This window comes from Stegodyphus dumicola, chromosome 9, assembly GCF_044657685.1.
Source record: "Stegodyphus dumicola isolate Sdum_Otavi_A_Nest chromosome 9, ASM4465768v1".
NCBI lineage: Eukaryota > Metazoa > Arthropoda > Arachnida > Araneae > Eresidae > Stegodyphus > Stegodyphus dumicola.
The window spans coordinates 89,798,428-89,822,807 of NC_140776.1; the positions used below are offsets into that span (position 1 = coordinate 89,798,428).

Below are 24,380 nucleotides of genomic sequence, written 5' to 3' on the forward strand. Positions count from 1 at the left end.
GGCTGATATCTAGGGATATATCCAAAATTCTTTTTTTGCACACCGCTATGTTGTTGACAGCGATGTAGCTTAGAGTTTCAACCGGCGATGCTACATTTCCTCCAAAAGTTTACGAAAACTGCAGTTCATGCATAAGATCTAATAGTATTTATATTGCTTTGATTTTTATCAGTTAATGCTTTTTGTAGCTTTTGGCATAAGTTGAACCGATCTTGTAAATACTATATGTGAACGAAAATACGTGATGCCAATGCGTATGTAAGGGTAAACGCCGGCGTCGTAGACGCGATCGACAAATTGTTTAGTCCTTATTTTGTGTCTACTGTTGCAATCGTCGCAATCTGTGCAACATTTATCTTTTTTGCGATTTTTTTTTGGTGATTAATTGTTGTTATTGTTATTCTACATAAAAAAGGTAAGTGCAGTTACATATTAAGTTAAACTTAGGTTAGCTTTCATAAAAGCGACAATTTGAACATATTTATTCGAATTTTTTTTTTTTTTTTTTACACGAAACATTTGTTTATTAAACTGAAAATTATCATCTTTCGAGAAGAAAGGATTGACGGAGTACCAATGAATTTGATATATACCTATCTGAGATTTGAAGAAGTAAAAATATACAAGGTAATCTGAAATTAAAAACTAGCCATTTTCCGATTTTTGGTTATACGGAAAACCGAAGGAAAATGTTCCGTTTTTCATTACGTCTTAAATAAATACTTTAAATTTTATTTATTTACTTTAATAAACAAAAGAGTACTACCACCTCCTTGAATTATTTGGTATTGATCTAATAGTTCATATATTTTCCAAGCAATGGTTTAAGATATACTACTCAGTTTTTCAGAAGTAAGGTAAATATTTCAAACAGTGACTTTTCGAGTGTTCTTAAGAAGAAGTGTTTTACGCAATAGTTCTTATAATAGTCATTTTCTACTTTTATTTTTACTTCCGCTTTTTCTGTTTTCACTTTTCCTCAGATGTCGGAAGGGGGAGGGGGAAGGTCAAAATGCAATGAAGAAAACGAAAGTGAGAGGAAGACTTAATAAACTATAAGTTTAAAATTATTTAGTTTTTCCCAAACCCAGAGAATATCCAAGCTGACGCTACTAGCACTAGTTGTCCATCAACGTCTTAGCTGCCATTGAAATTGCCAAAAGAAACTAATAATCAGAAAGAGTTAGAAAGTGTTTTCACCCGAGAATTACCTTTAACTTCAATGCAACCGGTCGAAAAATTAGAAGATATACTAGTGAAATTTACATTTTCTGCAGTAGATACGCATTTTCCTGTGCCTGATGATTCCGGATTATGCATAAGTTCATTATTTCCATCCAAGTTCAAGCCTTATTAGAAAATGGTCCTGGATATCCTGGTTTCGAGTTTCGGGAAGGCTAAATTTTGTTACTTGATGTTGTAGTGTACTAAAAATACTTGATGCCGATGTAAGGGTAGACGCATTCGGCAAATTGCTTAGTCCTTATTTTATGCCTATTGTTACAATCGTAGTAATTTGTTGCAACATTTACCTTTTTTGTGATTGCTTGTTTTTCTGTTCAAACACTACTTCATGGTTTCAAAGATAAAAATGGACGAAATTGTTTTAGATGTACTTTTGTCGAATCTTGCCAAAAATGAAAGAGTTAAAAGGTTGCTAAATTCTGCTCAAAATTTTTAACAGTTGCAGAAACGCAAAACTGAGTACTTCTGAATTTAACGAATGGAACCATTTAAATGAGCACTCAAAACTTCAAAGGAAAAATAAAGTGCATTTCCAGAATCTACACTTTGGTCCAATTTCTTAGAACGATTACGAAAGAATAAACCTGTTGATTCGAAATTTCAAAATTTATCAAAAAAAGAGACTAAGCATGTTATTGAAAGAATTATCTATGCCATTCAGTTTTCAGCCAAACAAAATTTAGCCTTCCCGTGGTTCCAGTAACAAGTTATTCGAAAGAAATAATTTTTTAAGTGTATAGAAATGATTACAAAATTTGACCCTATCATGTCTGTATATATTAATAAAATTCAAACTCAAAAAATATGCTTTATTATTTTGAAGATAAAATTCAAAATGAAACAATTAGCTTATTAGGGGATAATATAAAGCAAATTAATTTAAGTAAGGTCAAACAGGTAAAATATTTTTTTATTTTACTTGATTGTACCCCTGGTGCCAGCCATCAAGAGCAGATATTAATTTGTATGAGGTATCTTAATTTAGAAAATAGAGACATGAGTATTAAAGAAAGGGTTTAGTATTTTGGTGTTACAACAGATACGACCGGTGAAGGACGAACAACATTCTTAGTAAAGAATTTAGAAGAAAATGGTTTAGATATTAGTAATTTATGCGGCCAAAATTACGGCAACGGTTCAAACATGAGAGATAAACAGTTTTCGAGTAATTATGCTCAAATCATTCCTTTTCGAATTAAATCGTTAAACTAAGTTTAACATAATATGTAACTGCACTTACCTTTTCTATGTAGAAAGAAACAATAATAACAAGCAATCACAAAAAAGGTAAATGTTGCAACAAATTACTACGATTGTAACAATAGGCATAAAATAAGGACTAAGCAATTTGCCGAATGCGTCTACCCTTACATCGGCATCAAGTATTTTTACGTTCAAATAAGACATAAGAGAACATCAGAGACGAACTCCTGCCCTGGTTATAATTTTCTGTCAAATAAGATAGTGTGCTAGGAGGAAGAGGCACTCAGTTCTGGCAATCTCGAGGCTGCCGTAACACAGTTAAACACCCCACCTCCTAGAGACGATCCAAGGGGCCGCTAATCTATCGGTCGAGCCGACGAGCTAATACTAAGCTGAGTCGACATAAATACTCAGCAACTCACATTCCACGTCCCCGTTCTGCAGGGATGGTAAAAACATCTGCCATCAACAGGGGCCCCGATCCCGGACAGCAGAACGAAATCACTTAAACACTGTGAGACAGACCGGGCCACCAATCCGGCCTGCTAACACTACTTCATGGTATACAGATGTCGGCTTTAGGCGCCCCCAGGGGAAAACCAAGGAAGGATATGAATATGTAGTTTCGAGGCTCCAGCCGCCCACTGGAAACTTCAAGCAGTTAAAAAGCTCGCTGAATTCACCAACTCTACCAACGGGGGTGTTTCGTTCCGGACATCCATGAATATCTGACTGTATAGCTCAATCACAACCAGTTGAACGGACGAGAACGCCATATGGTACCTGCCGAGCTTGAAACAGCCAACGCTAGCGACGACTCCAGTCCTGCGGAGACTGTAAACACCCGTGGCTGAGACTGCCTAGATACAGATCCCAATCAGTTAATCAGTAGCTTCCCAGGTTTTACCTGAGCCGACCCCGGAGAGGCGTTCAAATAAGAAAACAGTTTTTCTGTTCAAACAGGCAGCGAGACGAACTTCTTGTTTTAATGATTGTCCTGCGCCTTTTCAACTCGGCGCCGTCGTGCGCCACACAACCTTGCACCTATTGTCGGCTCGGGCCTGCTTACAGGAGCTACAATGGATAAGACAACTGATGGAAACTTTAGGCTTCGCTCAACAAGAAGCTAACATCGTATTTGAGGACAATATATCCTGCACCAGATCGATGTGAAAAAACACATCGATCAAACACATCGATGTGAAATATGACTACGTATGTGATCTACAAAATCAAAGAATTGTTAAATTACAACTCTGCAACAGTAAAATGATATACGCAGACGTTCACGAAACCCTTACCCAGACAACAGCTGGAATTTTTGTTAAAAGGAAGTGGTCTTACTCCGGACGGAACAGCTAATCGTGTGGAAGATTGGGGAGCAACTCGTAACGACAGCAATGAAGCTGTACGCTCCGACGTTAATTTCCCCCTCACCCCCTCTAACTGGAATTGGACTTCATTCAAAAAGAAGGAGAAACATTCTCTCCTTGCATGACTCATTCTCGCGTTATGCAATGGACAGTAAACTACGCTTGTAATCACCGTGAGATATTTTTTCTTCTTATACTTAATAAATATATTATTTTCTATGTGCTAATAATAATGATCGTGTTCCTTACATCAGCAGCTTGGATTACGCTCTATTAAGGTAAGAACTTTAATAATTCTGTTTCATTTATCTGCTCGTCTCGAATTAGCGAAGTTGCAATAGTAAAGAAATGAATCACGTATACTTTCAACAGTACCTACAAATCATCGCATGACCATAACATCATACACATGCGTTTTTCAGATTTTAAAACTGTAAATCTATTTTCGCATAATGATTTGGGAACGCAAGAATGAAAGAGGGATATTTTTACTTTTATATTTCATATTTTTGAATGAACTAATAAATTTTTTCTGAAAAATAAGAAGGAAATTTAAGCATTTAAAAATTGAAAATGAAGAGAAAATTAATGCAGCTTATAGCACTTAATAGAATTTTAAATTTACATAGTTAATTAACAAAAGTAATTAATAAATTAATCATTTTTATAAAGTTTTACTCATAATATTTCATGAAAAATACAGCCTAAAAATGCTTAGAAAAAGGAAGATAAATAACTACATGAGGTTAATTATCAAATTATTTTCTTTCACATTTGTTAATCTGGTACTGCTTTGGTGGAAATTATATCTCGTTTTGCTTCCGTTTATTCTTAAAGTGTCATTAACATTTCTTGGGCTTCTAAATCTTTACGCGAATATACTTTAACAACTTTTAAAACCTGAAAAGCCCATGTGTGCGAGCCCACCAGCGGCCGAGCGGTAAAGACGCTGAACACTGGTAGTTCGGTCCGAGGTTCGAATCCCGCGAACGGGCTGGCTGCATGGGTGTTTTCGTGGTTTTCCCCATGTGTTACGTGTATACGAGCTAGTTTCCCTTAGAAAGCCCTCCACGAAGGCATCCCTTCCCTTAGGCAGGTAGCCCTAGTGTGCTTTGCCATAATTAAATACACCGCACACACCATGTGTGCGATGTTATCATCATGCGATAGCATGTAGGAGCTTTGTTTTTTACCACGATATTTTGACGACGTTGTTTTTAAACTGCGAAAGTTTTGAACCGCTTTATTTTCAAAATATTTTGATATTTGAAAGACGATATTTTGTACCATGATGTGTTAGAACTGTATGTTTAGTTTTTGCTTTCTTTTCTCCCACGAGATTTTGTACTTCGACGTTTTCGCCTTGCGTTGTATTTTCCGCGACGTTTTCATCGGTTATGTTTCTGCCTTGATGTTTTCGGCACGCGCTTTTTTCGTAGAAAGCAGAAGAAAATGATTAGAAATAAATACGTACAAACATGTGCAAAATAGCTGGACGTATTTAATGATTAAATATAAAATCCGTTGCTGTTGGGTGAACGTTACATAGGATTGTATAAGTTTAGTTGTGGTCTCAGGTCGTGAAGACATGCTGTAGCAGAGATAATCATATTGCAAATCGGGCAACTACTTTATTGGTACGGACAAAGACAGTGAATAAGACGAATAAGCTGAACATTGAAACGTATTTCTTTGGGTAATAAAAATTTTGTCTAAGTGTGTGTTAAGTACTGTTTTCATATAAGCTGCTTTCATACCTCCAAAACGGGGGGGGGGAAATATTGCATGGATGCGTGAAGACATGCTGTAGCAGAGATAATCATATTGCAAATCGGGCAACTACTTTATTGGTACGGACAAGGACAGTGAATAAGACGAATAAGCTGAACATTGAAACATATTTCTTTGGGTAATAAAAATTTTGTCTGAGTGTGTGTTAAGTACTGTTTTCATATAAGCTGCTTTCATACCTCCAAAACGGGGGGAAAAAATATTGCATGGGATAGAACAGGCTATTCGCAGCTTTTCCTCGAGATTTTTTTTTTTTTTTTTTTTTTTTTTTCAAATTAGAGATAAAATTTAAGGGTGCAGCTAATTCTCTGCTTAGTCCAGTAGTCTCAAACAAAAATTGCTTGCGGGTCAAATGCATAATCGAAAAGAAGCTCATGGGCCAGATATTTTTCTTCTTTTCTTTCTTTTCCTTTTTTAACAAAATCAAAATGTTTATTAGCAAACAGAGCATATTTAATTAACTTTTAAATTTCGCTTACTAAATTTAAATTTTAACGAAGCATTCATAAATAATAATAATAATATCGAAAAGGGAAAAAATTCAAATTTAGATTTGTTTTCTGTCTGAAATTTAAAATTTGATACCTGTAAAATATTTTTCTTGTTGTATTGGCAGCTAAATATTGAATTTAAAATTAGTAAAGAAACAAAACATTGTATTTGTCATAGATTTAGACAAAAAAACTCAATCGATTTCGAGGGCAAATAGGTGCCTCTTCATCAAGAGCAAAGAAATTTCCAAGACTGGTCTTCTTTTGACCGATAATAAACATTTTGTCCGAGTGTGCTGTACGTACTGTTTTCATGTCAGCTACTTTCATACCCCCAAAACGAAAAAATTTGTCTTGCAAATTTCTTTGCTGTTGATGAAAAGGGACCCGTTTGCCCTCCGAAATCTCTTGAGTTTTTTTTATCTAAATCTATGCCAAATACAAGTTTGTTTCTTTACTAAATTTAAGTTTCACTTTGGCGTGTTTCTCTTCTGATTTAAATATTCATTGCTTTGTAAGACATTTCTTTCAAATAATTCTAACATAATATATCATTATACAAATTAATTTAATTTAAACTATAAATAAAGAAATTATAAAAGCTTTCAAAGTTTTCAGAGAAAATTTTTCAAGTGGGACAAAACGTGGGAATTAATAATAATAGTTTAGTCTCTTTCTTTTATTTATCAAATTTTGTTCGAAGCATAAATAAAAATACATATGTAAATAATTATAAACGTTTTTTTAATTTTTATTTGATGATGTTTCGATTCTACGGTTCGTGACCTTATAGAGAAATCACTAGAAATTATATTCATCACGGATTGTAGATACTCATCAGTCAATCGGGTTCTTTCCTTATTAATCTTCAGCTATGAAAAAAGGCTGTTGGCATATAAATGTATTTCCAAACAAAGTAATTATTCTTAATGCAAAAACTCCTAACTGAGCTTATTTATTTTTTACATCTACGAATAAAAGTTAATAAAATCTCTATTTTCAGATCTTTGAATAAGATTTATATCCTGATACGAAATTAGCTCTGTTTACAGATTTTGTGGTGTACTATTCATGTTCGTTTTTAATGGTAATGAAAGTACTGTAAGCTTGAACTTCAAATTACTAAAATCTTGGAATCTTTGCACCATTGTATTTGCAACAAATACTGGTACATAATTAAAATGGGTTTACGGCTAAAATTGCTTCGGGGGTCCCACGCGGCCGGCTTACCTCCAGTTTGAGACCACTGGCTTCGTCAAATATATAATTAATATTAATGCACTTATAATTAATATTAATGCACTTATAATTAATATTAATGCACAAATGTATTTACTTCTCTGTGATTACATTTTTAATATCATGGTCAACTTTTAGTTATCAATGCTCGAGATGATTAATAATTAATTTTATTCGTAGAATTTTTATTGTGTTTACAAAAGTTGGTTAGAGATATACTTGAATAAAGTCTATCTTTGTATGTTTATGGGAATAACTATACGTAAGTAAAACAAATATTTACAAAATCAACAAATAATTAATACAATAAATGTATTATATACAAAATCACTTATTTCATTCTATATTTGGTACATTATATAATGAAAAAATATTAATGTATATGTTCTCTTTTCCTACCGTCCCTCTATCAAAAAAGAAAGCAAATAATGCACCTTGACATTCCCGTAACTGAGATATCCCATTAAAATATTTGGTATTCTCCGGGGCTGGGGGAGGAAGGAAAGGATGGTAATTTCTTCTGTCCACAGTTTCTTTCGATAAGCTAGAAATGAACTTTATCTCATATCTGATAAGAAAAGCTAACTTGGAAATGGACAAGGGGCAGTCTCATCTGTTGCTGGAAGTCTGCAACTGTTTGATATAATTCCTCGTTAAAGCCGTTGTTATGTGAAATATTTAGATTGCAAATTCGTTAGTAATTTGCTTGCTTTATGAAACTTACATTTGAGTACATTTATTTTTAAAAAGTTATGGACAGAGATAGAGGTAGCTTAAAGTTTAATAGGTAAGGAATTAATTTTGTGTACTTTATAGCTTATTTTGAGTTATGTAAAGTATTTGTGCTGGTTTTGCTGACGTTATTATCATGTATTATGTACTTGATTAAGTGTATCACAAATTCACAGCAGTTTGACTTTATTTAGCTGACGGAATCTTAAAAATATTATAAGCACATAAAATAATGCATTAATATTACTTAAAAGCTTATATTCGGGTGGTAGTTTTCCTTGAAATCAGGTTCAGTTTAAATCACAGAAGTGCAGGAACTATGTTTTTTGTTACTATTTGTCTTTCCGTAAAAGTGGATTTATTTTTAGTGGAAGAATGGTATATATTTAATATTTCTTCTATTATTATTTTTATTAATTTACGTTCGCAGTTTTTTATTGTTATTAACTAAGTATGTGATTCGAATGAAGGCTTTGAAAGTATAGTACAGTTCCGAAGAATTGTACCTTTGATTTATGAGTTTCCGGTACTTGTGGCTCAAAGAATGGCCGAAGGCATTATGATTCTGCATGACTGAAGAAGAAAGCAACCTCGGTGCAAAGATAGGTGCCTCACTGTCGACAAGCATCGCGTTAGAGCAGCAATCTGTGATGCGGAGTTTGAGTACTGGAGTTGTTAATTCAAATTATCAAATTCATCGCAGGATGAAAGAGCAAAACGGTGATACGTATGTGTCCTTGTAGCAAGTATATAAGCGGTGTAGGAAGTTTAAAATTCATGTAACTTCTATACAGAGGCTTATTCTACCAGCAAGAAAAGTTATGCTCATTCTCTTCGAAGAAGCAAATGGGGTAATTTTTGAACATTATATGGAAAAGGGAGTAATAGCCATTTATGTAGATATGCTTTAAAATCATCTTCGCCTTGCAATCAAGATAAAAGATTAATTTCGAACTTCCGGCGAATTTTTATAGAATAAAAATGCTCAATCACACACTGCCAGTTTAATGACTGCAACAATGCAGGAGGAAATCTGAATGTCTCGCAAAATCATATTATTCAGTAGGCATGTCCATCAGTGAATTTCTGTGTTCTGGCTGCTAAAAGAGTAGACGAGAAGCAAGTATTTCCGAAGTTAATGAAGAGGTCAAAACTGCGATGCACGAGTGACTATGGTCACAACCAAAAAGATTTGCGAAGCGCTAGAATATATGCAATGCACGTCATGAGTACTACGTCGAAAACTGATGTACTTACAATTTTTTGATATTTGCACTGCCTTCCAAAAGTAAAGCACACAGTGCAAAATAGTAATTTTGAAAGTGTAATTGAATAATCTGAATGGGGAAATCGCTTCGGATGCAGATGGCAATATGCAGGTATCGTATGTTACGGCCAATGAAGACTGGCTGTCCGAACATATGCTAACTAGGCAATCATTGAAGACGCTAGCATTCTGAATGGTTTTAGGAAGTTCATTTAAATGCTGATATGAAGTGTTTATAACATTAGTAGGATAATTTTAATGATATTCGTGTTTCCATTGTTGATAAAAGACAAATGGCAAAAAGTAAGCGCTGGAGTGCTGTCCAAAGGAAGGAGCAAAACAGTCAATCAAACATATCGCTCTTTCCTTTCCTGTCCATCATTTGATAATTTCTCAAATGTAGAATCAATTGTCAGCAAATCCATGTCCAGTTGACCGAGGCTTACAGCCTCTTCTGATGATCGATATATTATTTTATTAACCAAGCGGAATCAACGAATGGTATTCATAACTATTGCATCCATGGTTGCTATTTCACTTGATAAGATAATATCTGACAGTACTGTTGGCTGAAAATTCCACGTGAAGGGATTGTACTTCCATGTACCAAATTTTTGTGTTCCACTAACTGCCCAGTCCAAAGGGGCAAGATTTAAATGGTGTCATCAGCATTTCAGTTGAACTGTTTCAGATTGGCGCAATGTCCATGGAAATCAGGTGATAACCGTTGTAACAGTCTGGATAGAACGGAATTAGATCCAGAACATGATCGAATAGCACGCATTTAGAGATGAGAGCATCATGGTGTATGCACCCCACCTGCACATCTTTAAAAATGGTTCTGTGATGGCTACACGATATTGAGCTGAAGTCCTACTTTCCATTGTGAGTCTCTACGCTGAATCGTCATAATTTCTTCCTTATAGATGCCATTCCCCATTGAGCCAACATCGCTAATGAGTGCCTGGAGAGTAAGAGAATTTCTTATATGGAGTGGCTGACGTATTCTCTCAACCTTAACCCAATTGGAAATCTTTGGGATGTAATATGACATACTGTCACTGCACATTTATATCCTCCAGCTAGTCTCAGACTGTTGGGAACCGCCCTAATGGAGGAGTGACAATTGCTAACATATGCGATGTTTGATCACCTTGAGAGCGTGAGCAGTCGCTGTGAGGTTTGTGTGAATGTTCGGAGTGGTCACATATCTTATGAATTTAAGTTTTTTTGCTTTTAGCTTTAAATATCAATTTTTTAATGATCCAACTGGGACGTCATCGTATGCTTTACGATAATTAAACATTATTTTCCTCATTGTACGTAATGCATTCTTTCGTGCAGAATCACATTTACTACCTTCATTCGCATTTAGTTGTTAATCAACATTTCACGTTTTCATTTTTATTAATTTTACAGTCGCGTGCCTAACGTTTAGAAAATTGTGAGTTACGTATGTGCTACTATGAATAGAATCCAAATCAGTAGCCTTATTTTATTTTATTTCTTAACAACCTAAGATTATGTTATTTTTCAGGGAAACCTGCTTTATGAAAAATTCAGTTAATCAGAATAAATTTGTCTTAATGCTTTCTATTGCAGTTTTCTCACTTATCTTTCTATTGAGCTTTCATTCCAGCAACAAGAACGGTATTTGTTAGAAGGAAGATCTAGAAGGAAAGGAAAATATAGCAATAGACAACACTTTTCGATTTCAGTTGAGAATAAAGCAAACAGACTCTAAGAATGGGCAACGACTAAACTTTTAATACTTCATTAAACATGATAAAAAGCTAAAAATTTGGAGATTAAACCAGATATGAAAATGCTTTTTAACTTTAAGTAAAAACTTTACGTAACACTTAAGCAATCCCTCTTACTATAAACTGCAATGAATATTATTCAAAATAAGATGCATCTTTTATTTACTGTGATATCGACGTGAGAATTGCTTTCTGGATTGAAGCTAATACTGCTCTGAAACATTCTAGAACGTGATTACTATAGACTTTTGAAAACAGAACGTGCTTTTGAGAAACTTTTGAAAGCTGCCGAAAGGTTATCATGACTACTATTTCTTCTAATTGCCTTTGCAAACATAACTAGAGTCCTGAGTAGGGACAAGGAATTCACTTAAACTATGTTGGTGCGAGTGTAAAAGATACAACACAAATGGGAATTGTTTAATTACCCTTTATTTCTTACAGTTTACAGCCGATTCCGCACTTTGGGATGCAAAGACTAGTACGTTTGGTCTGAAACGTAAAAAATAGGAACTAAAACTACTTAATTAAATTAGAACTAAACTCAGATACTTTACAAAGACTAGTAACGTGAAGATTTGCCTTTTAAGCTTTACATATGTAGTGAGCAGAATGCGAGAAACTACAATACGTCTTCAAGTATCGAAGAGAACTAAGTTCTGGCCTCAAGTCAGACAAGAACTGATTGAAAAGCGCTCGAGGTAAGGTAGCGAGAAGTCTTCCTCTCTCTCTCTTGGCTAAAAGCCACAACTTAAAAGTGTGCAAGCTCAATTTTCATAACCAAATCTATTTGCTTTTATTCTGGCCGGAAATGGAAAATAAAAGATGATAGTAAAGTTTTAAAATAAAATAAACGTTAGTAAAACTTAAAATCCTTACAAGGTTAAACATAACAAATTATGTTATTAAGCCGAAAATACAGTATATCGTAAGCTAACTGGACTGTTGTTGGTTTTTAAGCTTTTGCATCATTATTTTAAAACGGTTTATATCACAGAAATATAGACTGATGCAAAATGAAATCTCTCCATCAAGTAGAATTCAGTTCAGAGGAATGAAACGTTTGTCTAGGTAATAGATTTATTTGATTAATGTTTCAAGATCCCAGATTAAAGTATAGTTGAGAAAAGCAGTTCCAAATGTGAACTGGTTGTACCTTAGTAACCGCTGCAATCGCCACGACGTTGAATGCAAGGATGCAAATGCACTGTGTCTTACAGTGTGCATTCTGTCTTACAGTGTCTGTGCATCGCTCATGCATTGTGCCGTGTGTCATTTTGTGGCATGGAGTTCGATGCTTGTTGCACTTGGTCAGTCAAATCAGCAACAGCCCGTGCTGGCTGTGGATTATGCTGGATTTGTCGTCCAATCATGCCGCATATGTGCTCGACGGAACAAAGATCATGTGATCTCACAGGCTGAGGCAGCATGTCGACATTCCATGAAACAGCGGTATGGGAGCAGGAAGTGAAAGCAGCGGTTTGCGGACAAGTGTTATCCTGTTGGAAAATGCCCCTTGGAAAATTGCTCAAGAATGGCAACTCAACCGGTGCAATCCCGTCTGGGATACAAATTTGCTGTCAAAGCGTAGGAGATAACGGCGAGAGGGTTCCTGCTGTTATACAGCCCAGATAACTCTGTTGTAGATCCAGTGTGTGTCTACGCCGCACATAGTTCAATTCTAAGCGCTCACCTAACCTACTTCTAACCAACCTACGGCCATTACTAACATGAAGATTTGACTAAATGAGTGAGTACGTCGCTGAGATGGCATTCTACCACGGAGACACCAAGACAGAAACGACTTTCATTGTTGTATTCTCAGATGAAAGCGGCACCAAGACAGAAAAGGCTTCCATCTGAGAACACAACAGCTCTCCTTCCTGCCCGCCAGTGAGCTCTAGGTTGACATAATCAAAGTCACACATGATGGAAATTTGGAGTAAGGCCGCTACAGCGCATCTGGCTCGGAGCCGTCCGTCAAGTAATCGATTTGTTACAGTTCGCTGGGTCACTCTAGCGCCAACCCGTCTTCCGTCACCTGCAGATGTGATGCGCTACAGACATGTAGCGAATATGGCAGGCTTCGCTTGAGTGGTGGAACGTGTGCGATCTACTTAAGATTGTAGTACCTTCCCGTGATCACTGCAGCCAGCACGTATGTACTGTGGATACACCCCTGCCAAGTCTTTCCGCAATATTGCGAAAAGAAAATCCGGTTTCTCGTTGCCCTACTACAAAGCGTTGTTCAAACTTAGTAAACTGCTGATGCAGCCTTCTTCGTCTCCTTAAAGGCATTTTTGATTTAAATCTCGCTCATGATGCCTAACTCAGATGATGAATAAAGCACACGAAACACATTTCGTATTTAAAACGTCATTTTTATGTTTATAGCAGCGCTAGTAGAGCCACAGTTATTCGTCTAGCCCAAAAACTGAGTAGGCGTCACCTTTCTGATATGCAAACACGGCTCCCAAATTTAATTTATCTAACATAACTTCTTTTTCGTGTTGCGATTTCATTTTCAATTGATGTATTTTAATCTGATATATTTTATTTATTTTTAAATGCCATGTTTAAAAAATGTCAGTAATTGTAAATAAAGAATTCTGTATCGAAATATATACTATATGACGTTAGGAGCATATTTTATTAATTACAATAATGCTGAAAATGTCCATTTAGAAATATTAAAAAAATGCAGGATGGGGAACCGTTATTTTAAGTTAAATTTTAAAGCAGTTCGATGCTTTACAGAATATGAACACTTTCGAGAAGTGGCGATTTGAGATGCTGCTGGGAAAATAAATTAAAGATCTTAAGTTTCAAGCTATGGCATTGCTTGGCCAATTGCGTTAATGATGAATACATTACAGGGGTTACAGATTTTTTGAAAAATTTTGTTAAAAGTGTTTTTAATGTCAATTGAAAAAACTGCATTGCTAAGCTACGGAGAGTATTGAGACTTAGGTTTCTGCGAGTGGGAAGCAGAACAGGACAGGAAACCACGGAATAAGCAGCTGCACCGTCATGAAGACTTATCAGCTTAGTTGCTTATTACGTGGGGCCATCCACTATCGAATGTTAAGCAAGGGTCAATCTTAAAAAGTCGCAGTTTTAGAGGCTAACAAGAAATCTAAAATTTTCCTCGTTATGTTGGATTTCTATTGCAGCGAGCACCTGATAATTTACAGCTCTATTTCTGTTGGTTAAAGGCAGTTTTAAAACTAAGTTATTGGTTAAATATAAATTTTAATTTCTAATTGAACAGATGAGGACATTCAGGGAGTGTGGCGCAGATTTTTTTCCTACATTGCAAGAGGGGTTAGAATAAGTTTTTTTTTTTTTTTTTTTTTAATTTTAGAAGTAAAATTTTAAATATACAAGAAAACAAAATCTGATGTGTACACCACATGACTTCCTTGTACGGAATATTAAATTATATGCATTTTTCTTGCATTTCATTTAAACTTACTGGGTTGAATTAAATCTACTTCGACAACAGCGCATAAACCATAATAGAATGAATGCATTCTTTAAAATTCACTCTATTTGTTTACCATAGCGACACTCTGGCACTAAGTTCACTTAACAGTATTATATTTCGTTCATATTATAATTCAGAATGCACAAAATTTATATCGTTTAAAGAATTATCTAATCGTTGCCACATGTTTTATTCAAATACTATAATAAAGCTAGCACGATGTATAAAAGAAATTAAACAAACAAAACAAAAAAATAAACAGTTTTTCACAGACTATTGAGTACTTCTCATTCAATTAATTCAGTTCTCACTTCGTGACAAGGCAAAAATACAAGAAAAGTCAAAATATCTGTATTAAAAATTACGAAATAAATCTTAAACACTTATTTCCTCGAAAAAAATTCCAGAAAGGATTAAGCATGATTTAATTCGCAATAATAAATGAATGCATTATCTTTGTTGTTGCGAAGCTAGGTTTCTCTAGATTAAAAACAAATCCACTATTTTGCTGTTTCAAATGTAAACAAGCAATGGCCGCCATCAAAAACATTATTAGGCTTAGCGGCACTTAAACAACTTTAAAATTGTCGATAATTCTAAAAATATTGCATACAGATTTACTAAAGGCATAAAAACCTTAACCGAAAGATAAGAGCAACATAATTCAATCATTTTTTAAAGCAAAAAATGTACAATTTACAAACATATAAGAGTAAAGAACATGAGATCACTGAGCCGGGTAACAGAGTGTATATATATATATATATATATATTTATATACGTTTGGTGCAGCCGATTGCAACCAAAATACGAGGTGCACATCTATATGTTATAGCAGTCCTATATACAAAATTTCAACGCTCTGAGGCTACTCGTTTTTGAGTTATGCGAGATACGTACGTACGTACGTACATACGTTCGTACAGACGCCACGAAAAATTCTCTTCAGAATTCATTTTAAAGCAGTTTTATAATTTTTTTGGAGGAAAAGAGTCTTACGTACAGGTATCACGCAAAAACATCGTTAAATTTCATTCGATAGCGGTCAAAATGGATATTTTCGTTGAAATATGCTGCCTAAAACTTTTCGCGATTACAATACTTCCTTTTTACTTCGTACAAGGACGTAAAAAGGAGAGAGTTTGCATCAAGCTAGCTGCTCATGTCTCCCCTTCTTTCGGATAGAAGGTACGGTGAATGCGGGAGAGTTACCGATACAGGCACGGTTTCCGACATGGGAATCCAATGAAACAGCATAGACTAGAAAGTAATCATTTAACGAATCGCCCTTCCGATACAGATAAAGTATTCTTATAACAACCATAGAATGGGCTGTTATGGGAATGATATCCAAGAGAACTGGGAGATCCTAGTGTATTGTTGGGATTTTGTTCAAATCCCTGAGAAGGTTTGGATGTTTTTAAGTGTGTGGTATCTTTGCGGCATGGCACACTTAAATTACTTATTAGCTGAAAGTCTTTTCGAGAGCTTTGACACAGAAAGAGGGGTCGAAGACCTTTGGATTCATCTCCTGTGGTCCATCAAAATTTGCTGTACAGCTAACGTGGTTGGGGCTATACCTGTAAAATGTTCTGGTTGACACTCTGACGTTCTGGTGTCACCCTCACTTCTTCCTGTTCTGCTTAAGGAACTGATGTTTTCGTGGAGGATTTGTAGCGTATAATTTTTTACTACTCAGAATCATACCTTCTAACAGTTTGTTGCATCAAAAGTCTTAGAATTGTACAAGCCCTTATTTTGTATTTTACATATATAAGATAAATCCCTTCTTATAGTAAAATATACGATAGATATGAGATAATGCTAATAAGAAAACTACAAAGAAAAGGAAATCATGTATAATGCTGTATTTTATGGTTACCTAAGTTCACATTATCTATTTACCGAAAATGAAATCTCCTTCAGTTCACATCTATCTAAATTGTCTAGGATGAAATAAAATACAAATACTATGCATTTTACTAATTCTAGACAGTTACAGATTTTTTTTTATAATAGATTTGTGCTTTTTATGGCAGTGAATGATACAATAGTTTAATATATTCAGGTATATTTTCGCATTCATGATTCACCAAACGTTTCTCTGTATTTCCAGCCCATGAAATTTATTTGTGAGTTTTCAAGTCGTCTCAAAGCTTAAAAAGAGTTTTCAGTGTATTTATTGCAAACAATCTGCGTAGATGGAGCCACTATATTCAAACTCGCATTGTTCAAATATCAACTGTAATAAACACTGAGCTATCAATACCCTGGCGTTTCTGTTATCTTTCTCGTATGCTCATTACGTTAGATAATTCGATACTATTTTCTAAATAGAAAATAAAAAAAAACTGCCTATGTCGTTCTTCGATGGCATAAGCACTTCGTATTTCACTGTTTTATTTTTAGGAAAAGTTATCTTAAAACTTTCATATTCATAAAACATCTGAATATCCATTTAGACTTTGGTTACCTAAAGGTTATTTTTACTCACTTGACGAAATGGTTTATATATATATATATATATATAAAATCTGATGTGTACACCACATGACTTCCTTGTATGGAATATTAAATTATACGCATTTTTTCTTGCATTTTATTTAAACTTATTAGATTCAATTAAACCTACTTCGCCGACAGCGCATAAATCACAATAGAATAAATGCATTCTTTAAAATTCACTCTATTTGTTTACCATAGCGAGACTCTGGCGTTAGGTTTACTTAACAGTATTATATTTCGTTCATATTATAACTCTGAATGCACAAAATTTATATCATTAAAAGAATTATCTAATCGTTGCCACGTGTTCTATTCAAATACTATAATAAAGCTAGAACGATGTATAAAAGAAATTAAGCAAACAAAACAAAAAAGAAACAGTTTTTCACAGACGATTGAGTATTTCTCATTCAATTAATTCAGTTCTCACTTCGCGACAAGGCAAAGATACATAAAAACTCAACATATCTGTATTAAAAATTACGAAGCAAATCTTAACGCTTATTTCCTCGAAAAAATTCAACAAAGGATTAAGCATAATTTAATTGGCAATAATAAATGAATGCGTTATCTTTGTTGTCGCGAAGCTAAGTTTCTCTAGATTGGCAACAAATCCACTAGTCTCCTGTTTCAAATGTAAACATCAATGGCCGCCATTAAAATAGGCTTAGCGGCACTTAAACAATTTTAAAATTGTTGATAATTCTAAAAATATTGCATACAGATTTACTAAAGGCATAAAACCCTTAACCGGAAGATAGAAACAACATAATTCAACCATTTTTAAAGCAAAAAATGTACAATTTACGAACATATAAGAGTAAAGAAACTGAGATCACTGAGCCGGGTAACAGAGTGGATATATTTATAAATATATTTATATACGTTTGGCGTGGCCGATTGAAACCAAAATACGAGGTGCACATCTACATGTTATAGTAGTCTTATATACAAAATTTCAAAGTTCTGAGGCTACTCGTTTTTGAGTTATGCGAGATACGTACGTATGGACGTACGTACATACGTTCGTATAGACGCCACGAAAAATTCTCTTCAGAATTCATTTTAAAGCAGTTTTTTAGTTTTTTTTGGAGGAAAAGAGTCTTTTATTCTGTCCTTACGTACAGATATCACGCAAAAACATCGTTAAATTGCATTCGAAAGCGGTCAAAGTGGATATTTTCGTTGAAATATGCTGCCTGAAGCTTTCGCGATTACAATACTTCTTTTTTACTTCGTACAAGGAAGTAAAAACAGTTAATCTGTGGGATGATTTTCTAAAATGTATTTGAATATATTAAAAAAATTAAAAAGAACATTTAAAAAAAATTATGAAGCATTTCAGTTTTTTCCAAAGGGTAAATCTTAATGAAGAAGAATCTCATCTATTTTTTTAATTATTTCAAATATTTATAATCGTAATTTCTGATAGTTAACAATAATTAATGTAAGAAGGTTTCTTTCGGAATGTCGAGCCTAATAGATGTTAGTAATCTATTATTAATGTTCTTTCGAACATTTGGGAGTATTAACTATCTGCTTACTAAATTAGAACTCCTGAGTCATAACAAAGCATTTTTTAAAAATATACAGAACTATAACTTTATGATACGTCATTAAATTATTTTTGTGATCAGTCATTAGCAGTGCCGAATTTACGTATAAACTACCCAAGCTATATCTTAGTGTCTCCACTTTTTTGGAGCCACCTTCAAAAATAGTACTATATCCCTATTAAGAAAAAAAAAAAAAAAAAAAAAAAGTCTCATATCCCTCATAAAGGGCCCCATATCTCAAATAAGTTAGATTCTCATCAAATCTAAATCCGGTCCTGGTCATTAGTAATTTTGCGTTAACTATATATTTGAATAATTTTTGCCATAGATTTTATTGTTTTTCAATCTAGATTATTATTAATTCAGGATACATATATAAGGTCAAAATTACAATTTTTATTTATTTTCTAGACTGAGAGCAAAATGCTTTTATTTATTATACTTATTTTGATTTCATGTACTTTATTACTTTACATTTTTATATTGATCTGTTATATATAACACGATTTCTTTAGGTCTTCATATTCTGAATTAAATCAAGAGGGAATCAAGAATTATTCTTCCTCAAATGAAAGCAGAAAAGATCACAGTATTGGAGAATTTTATAAGGAAAGAAACTGTGAAGTACTTTTTCCTTTCAAATGCACATCATCTGGTATCAAAGAGCGATGGGCTTGTTACATAAAGAATAAGCACTAGAAACGGACATTTTGGATGTTTATTATTACATCATCTTTAACTAAAATATCTTGTTACAGCAAACTCGATTTCATTTTCTCAAGTGAATGCAAATTTCATTCATGTTTACTGAAAAAATATCTCATATTTTGCTTTTAATATCATTTTTTATATTTTATTTCCACGAATAAATAAATAAAGAAATAAGTAAGACGTATAAACTGGAATAATTTATTGTCTGTAAATATTTGCTTTGGTTTCAAAATACAAATTAACCGAAACGAAATAAATCCTCAATGATCGTGGATCTTAAGATTGTGGATGACATACCTAATTTGCTTGCAGGCGGAAACATCGCGGAAGAAAATATTGCAGAGAAAACGACGCAGCAGGAAAACATTTTCGTATTAAATAACATAGGAGAAAAGAAAGCAAGGCGAAAACATCACAATTCTAAAACATCCTGTAAGAAAATACAATGGTACAAAAACTTCGCAGTTTTAAAAAATCGTCGTACAAGATATCGTAATCAAAAAGAAGCATCTAAAAAATGTCGTATAATGATAACTTCCCAGCCATGCCTTCTCATGCTATAAAAAATTTAAGTGAATTTTCGTGTAGTGATTTGTGAATACATGAAGGAATTGGAATAATATTATCTTTATATTTAATATTTTTGTATTCATTAACATATTTTTACTGAAAACGTAAAATAGAAGGAAACTTAAATATTCAAAATCTAATAAGTAGTAAAAATTAATTCTATTTATACCAGTCAAAAGAATTTTAAGTTTAAATTGCTAACTATTAAAAGACATTTCTTAATTAACCCCTTTTGTAAAGACTTATTAATAGTTTTTCATGAAAAAATATAGTATAAAAATGTTTAGACACTGCTATTCGTAGCTTTAATTTGTTCTAATTTCCACATTTTTAATGCTTAATTTCTTCCTTGGTTTATCAGTAAACATTTATTAGTTAATACAAAGTACAAAATATAAAAGTAAAATTATTTCTTTTTGTACACACTAATCATTATACGAAAATTCATTTAAACTTTTTATGCTTAGAAAATGCATATCTGCAATGTTATCATCGTGTGCTAATTTATAAATGCTTTATATTTTACTACGATATTTTGTACGACGATAGTTTAAAAATTCAAAAATTTTACGCCTCTTTATTTTCATCTACATGCTTAGGTAATGATTCATAGAATCAATAACAAATGCCAGTATACAATAACTGCTTTTCATCAGTGTTTATTGGTTAGATATTTGTTCAACATTAGCATATGCCAGTTCGTTTATATGCATATCCGTTTAAATAGTTTTGATAAACACTGGTATCCAAAATTTAGGTTTTAAGCGTAAAACTTAAATTTCGATTATTAATTGATTTATTGCAATGAAATTTTATACACAGATGCCCAAGAGAGCCAAAAGTAACACAACAAAATAAACACAGGATAAATGTTTTGCGATAAGCAAATGAAACTCCAAAACAACTGAAACATGATACCTCTTTTTTCTGCAACGATATGGCTAACAAGAAATGTGTTTATTTGGGAGTTTTAAATGTCATTGTCTAATACTGTAAATGAGGTTTTGATCATAGCTTGGCGAAACAATCCCTGCTCTTTCAAAAAAGAAGATTTTGATGTCTGGAGGGTGCTGGAAGGGAACAGACGTGTAGTGACTCTTCTTAGAGCATTTCAAACATGCTTTATAGGTCTGGCAACGGTCACACCATACGATGAATACTCTATTCCTATAGTATAGAAAATAGCGGACCAGTTGAGTTCCGTGTAGCCTCACACTGTCGAGCATAAAATACAATCATTTCCAATAGATCCTTTGAAAGTTCTGACATAAGGTTCAAGGATCTCATCCCCATATTTATTTTAACTCTATCCACTTTCTTTTATGCTACTTTCCTGAGATCGTTTAATATACTTGGTTGAGATTTTACTCTGACAGTATTAGCGCTGGGGGTGTAAAATACATCCGAGTTCCTAATTTACATCTATTCTGGCAGGTATAATGGTGGCTAGTCTTTTTCCATTTTCCTTTTTTTCCATTTTCTGGCCATGCGAAAAAAAAGATGAGAACCTTTGTTATATACTAATTCACTTTGCTTATAGGCTTAATATTTTACTGTAGTACAAGCTTGTTTCAAGAAAGCTTTCGTATAGGCTTAAATCTCACTAATAGTCAATAAATTTATCAATTCGCTTACTTTTTAATTTTCTTTTTAGAAAAACTGATAGTCAGAATAGTCAAGTTATATTAATAGCGCTGTATCTTGGTTTAAAATATGTATTATCACTTATTTAAATAAATAATGTAATAACCAGTCTTTGTTTAATTATAGTTTAATGGCATTATTAATTACAGTTTATTAATTTTACGGTATTAAAATAATACAGTTCTAAGATATATCGTGGGAACCTTGCAAGGGAGGAAAAAATAATTCTACGGGTAAAAGGGTATATTAGGCTACTCTATATTGCGAAGTCTTATTATGAGGTTCGCAAGACAGAAAGTTGGAAAATGGCTGCGAGAACACACTTCAATTGAAATTCAGTCAGTCTTGTGTGTTTTCGAGCAAGATAAGCATGATTCTGCAGACAGTTTTTACAAATTCGGAAATCATTTACTTTCGCATTTAAAGAAAAGTATCTTCTTACACTTTTAAACAGCTAATAGATACTTACATTGCATTTGATAGTTACGAATATCGTTATTCGGCCTTGTGGGCCGTAATAGGGTAATTCCATGGCACCTAACGCTGAGCTAGCAGAAAGGGAAATTTCCTGATAGGAAAATCAAAAGTACATTCATTACATTTACCATTATCCAAATTATCTGTAGTATCAATTTTTAAATATTAATGCCAGAGCCGGTACAAGAGTGAGACACTTGCCTCAGGTGAATGGCTAGAAGTAGAGCCAAATTAGCGATAAAATTATAGAAACACCGTTAAAAATAAATTACCATTGCTAACATTGAATTCTGAAGCCAAGTTTCAAAATGGCAAATTTAAAGTAATATAAGGGGGTTATATACATGAGAGCCGTTAATTTTCAGGTCTTTCTTATCATTATTTTATAAAGTTCAAATTTATATACGGCATCAAAAGATAAATCATTGCAATGGGTTGAAACTGCCAACCAAATAGATTTAAAATTTTACAGAAAGTTTCTTGAGAAATGTGAAATTTTATCTTTTAAGAGGAATATATCAACAGAATATGAAGAGAAACTAAAAGGAAAGGTTGATAAATCAGGTTGTTAAGAATTAATTAATTAAAGATCTAATTTTATCAGAAAATATGTGTTCATAAAAGTAATGAAAGATACTACAGTCTTACTATTGAAATGGAGGTGTCAAAAATTAAACGAGATAGCTAACACGTGTTTCTAACCCGTAAAAAATTAATATAATTGGATTTAAATATTTTTAGAGGAAGAACTTATCACTTAAAATATCCAAACGATATAAATGCTCCAGATATTCTATGAGAAATATCTATTTTTATAAACCACGGTACTTTTTTAAAGATAATGCGCCGAAAATTGAGTTAAGACTATTTTTTAGGTTACCAGTTACGTTAAATGGAAATAGTTTCAAACAATTGAAATAAAACATTATAAAAAAATCTTCTTTTGTCCTGAAAAAATTCAAATATCACTATTTTATGTGTATAATATAATTAATTAATTAAAAACATTGTCGATTTTATTCATTAAAAGCAAGAAAATTAAATACAAATAAAAAAAAAGAAAAGAAGGTTTAGGTATTAATGCAATGCTTTTACAGTAATTTGCAGTTTATCAAAAAGGCAAATATCAGTGAAATATTACTAAGTACTGCATCAAAAGGGTAGTTTTTAACGTTTTCGTTTAAAAATTACAAATTATTAGGTAATTTAGACAGTTTATCAAAAAGGCAAATATCAGTGAAATATTACTAAGTACTGCATCAAAAGGGTAGTTTTTAACGTTTTCGTTTAAAAATTACAAATTATTAGGTAATTTAGACATAAAGTTACATAAATTTATGATTAAAAATACAAAAGTTATGGCGTGGTTTATTACAGTTATCTTTACTGTATATAAAAGTACAGATACAATTAATTTGGGTGTATATAGTAGCGCACCTTTACTTTGCCTCAGGTGAAAAAATACCTAGGAACGGCTCTGTTTAGCGATTTATATAAAATTTTTTAAAAACGTTTTTGAATTATTTCTTTGAACTTTTTCGAATTATTGCAAAAATTGTGTTCGTAACTTTAATTTTGGACATCGGTAAGTTTTCTCTATTCTGCGAGCTTTTATGCTATTCAAATCATCCAAAAGAATACGTAAATTAATAAGGCTACGTTTACTCTTTTTAACAAACTCTCCAAGTAACTGAAATTCCGGATATCGAATCTGAAAAACTGAGAGTTCTAATGTAGTTATTAAACAATCAGATTCCCTCAAATTCTTCTTTCTAATTTAGTTAAATTTTGCCTTTTCAAAGAGTTTATTAAGATTACTGAATGTAGATCATTAGATCCGAGTTCAAATCCCAAAAATGCTTTAATTAGCCATTTATCTTAAGAAATTTCTCCTCCAGGGTATCTCTCTTTCAGAAGGATAGCCTTAATGGTTTGTTCCAATCCAATAATCTAACCTTTATCTTTTTAGGAGCGTAGGATTTAAATACACTGCATGTTCTAAATGCAAGTTTCTTAGATTAGCAGATTTAACTCCAATGTTTTCGAGCTAATTAATATTGCGGCATCCATAAAGACAGACCTGATTCACACATAGCAACGAATAACATAAAATTAAGTTTAAAAATACAACAAATGAAGGATTGCCATGCGATTTGCTGAATATTTAGCAATTGTTATAGAACAATTTCTTTAAGGCGCATTTTCTCCCGTTACCCGAACCGCTGGTTTTTAAGATCTCCCAGCATGTACAATGCCTATGAGAAGTATAGGTTGTAAATATAAAAGTACAACAGGAAAGTTTTAAATGCCCGTTTTTGTTATTAAT

The 24,380-nt window shown here is 33.2% G+C and overlaps 1 protein-coding gene across 1 annotated transcript in view; it reads left to right on the top strand.

Moving 5' to 3' along the window:
• The window catches only part of LOC118189723 (uncharacterized), a 60,563-nt gene extending 40,997 nt beyond the window's left edge, over positions 1-19,566 (top strand). The window contains exon 7 of the mRNA XM_035360383.2: positions 19,168-19,566. Within this exon, the coding sequence (XP_035216274.1) occupies positions 19,168-19,187 (20 nt within the window). The 3' untranslated portion in view covers positions 19,188-19,566. The remainder of the gene's footprint in view (positions 1-19,167) is intronic.
• Positions 19,567-24,380: the final 4,814 nt, after the last annotated feature.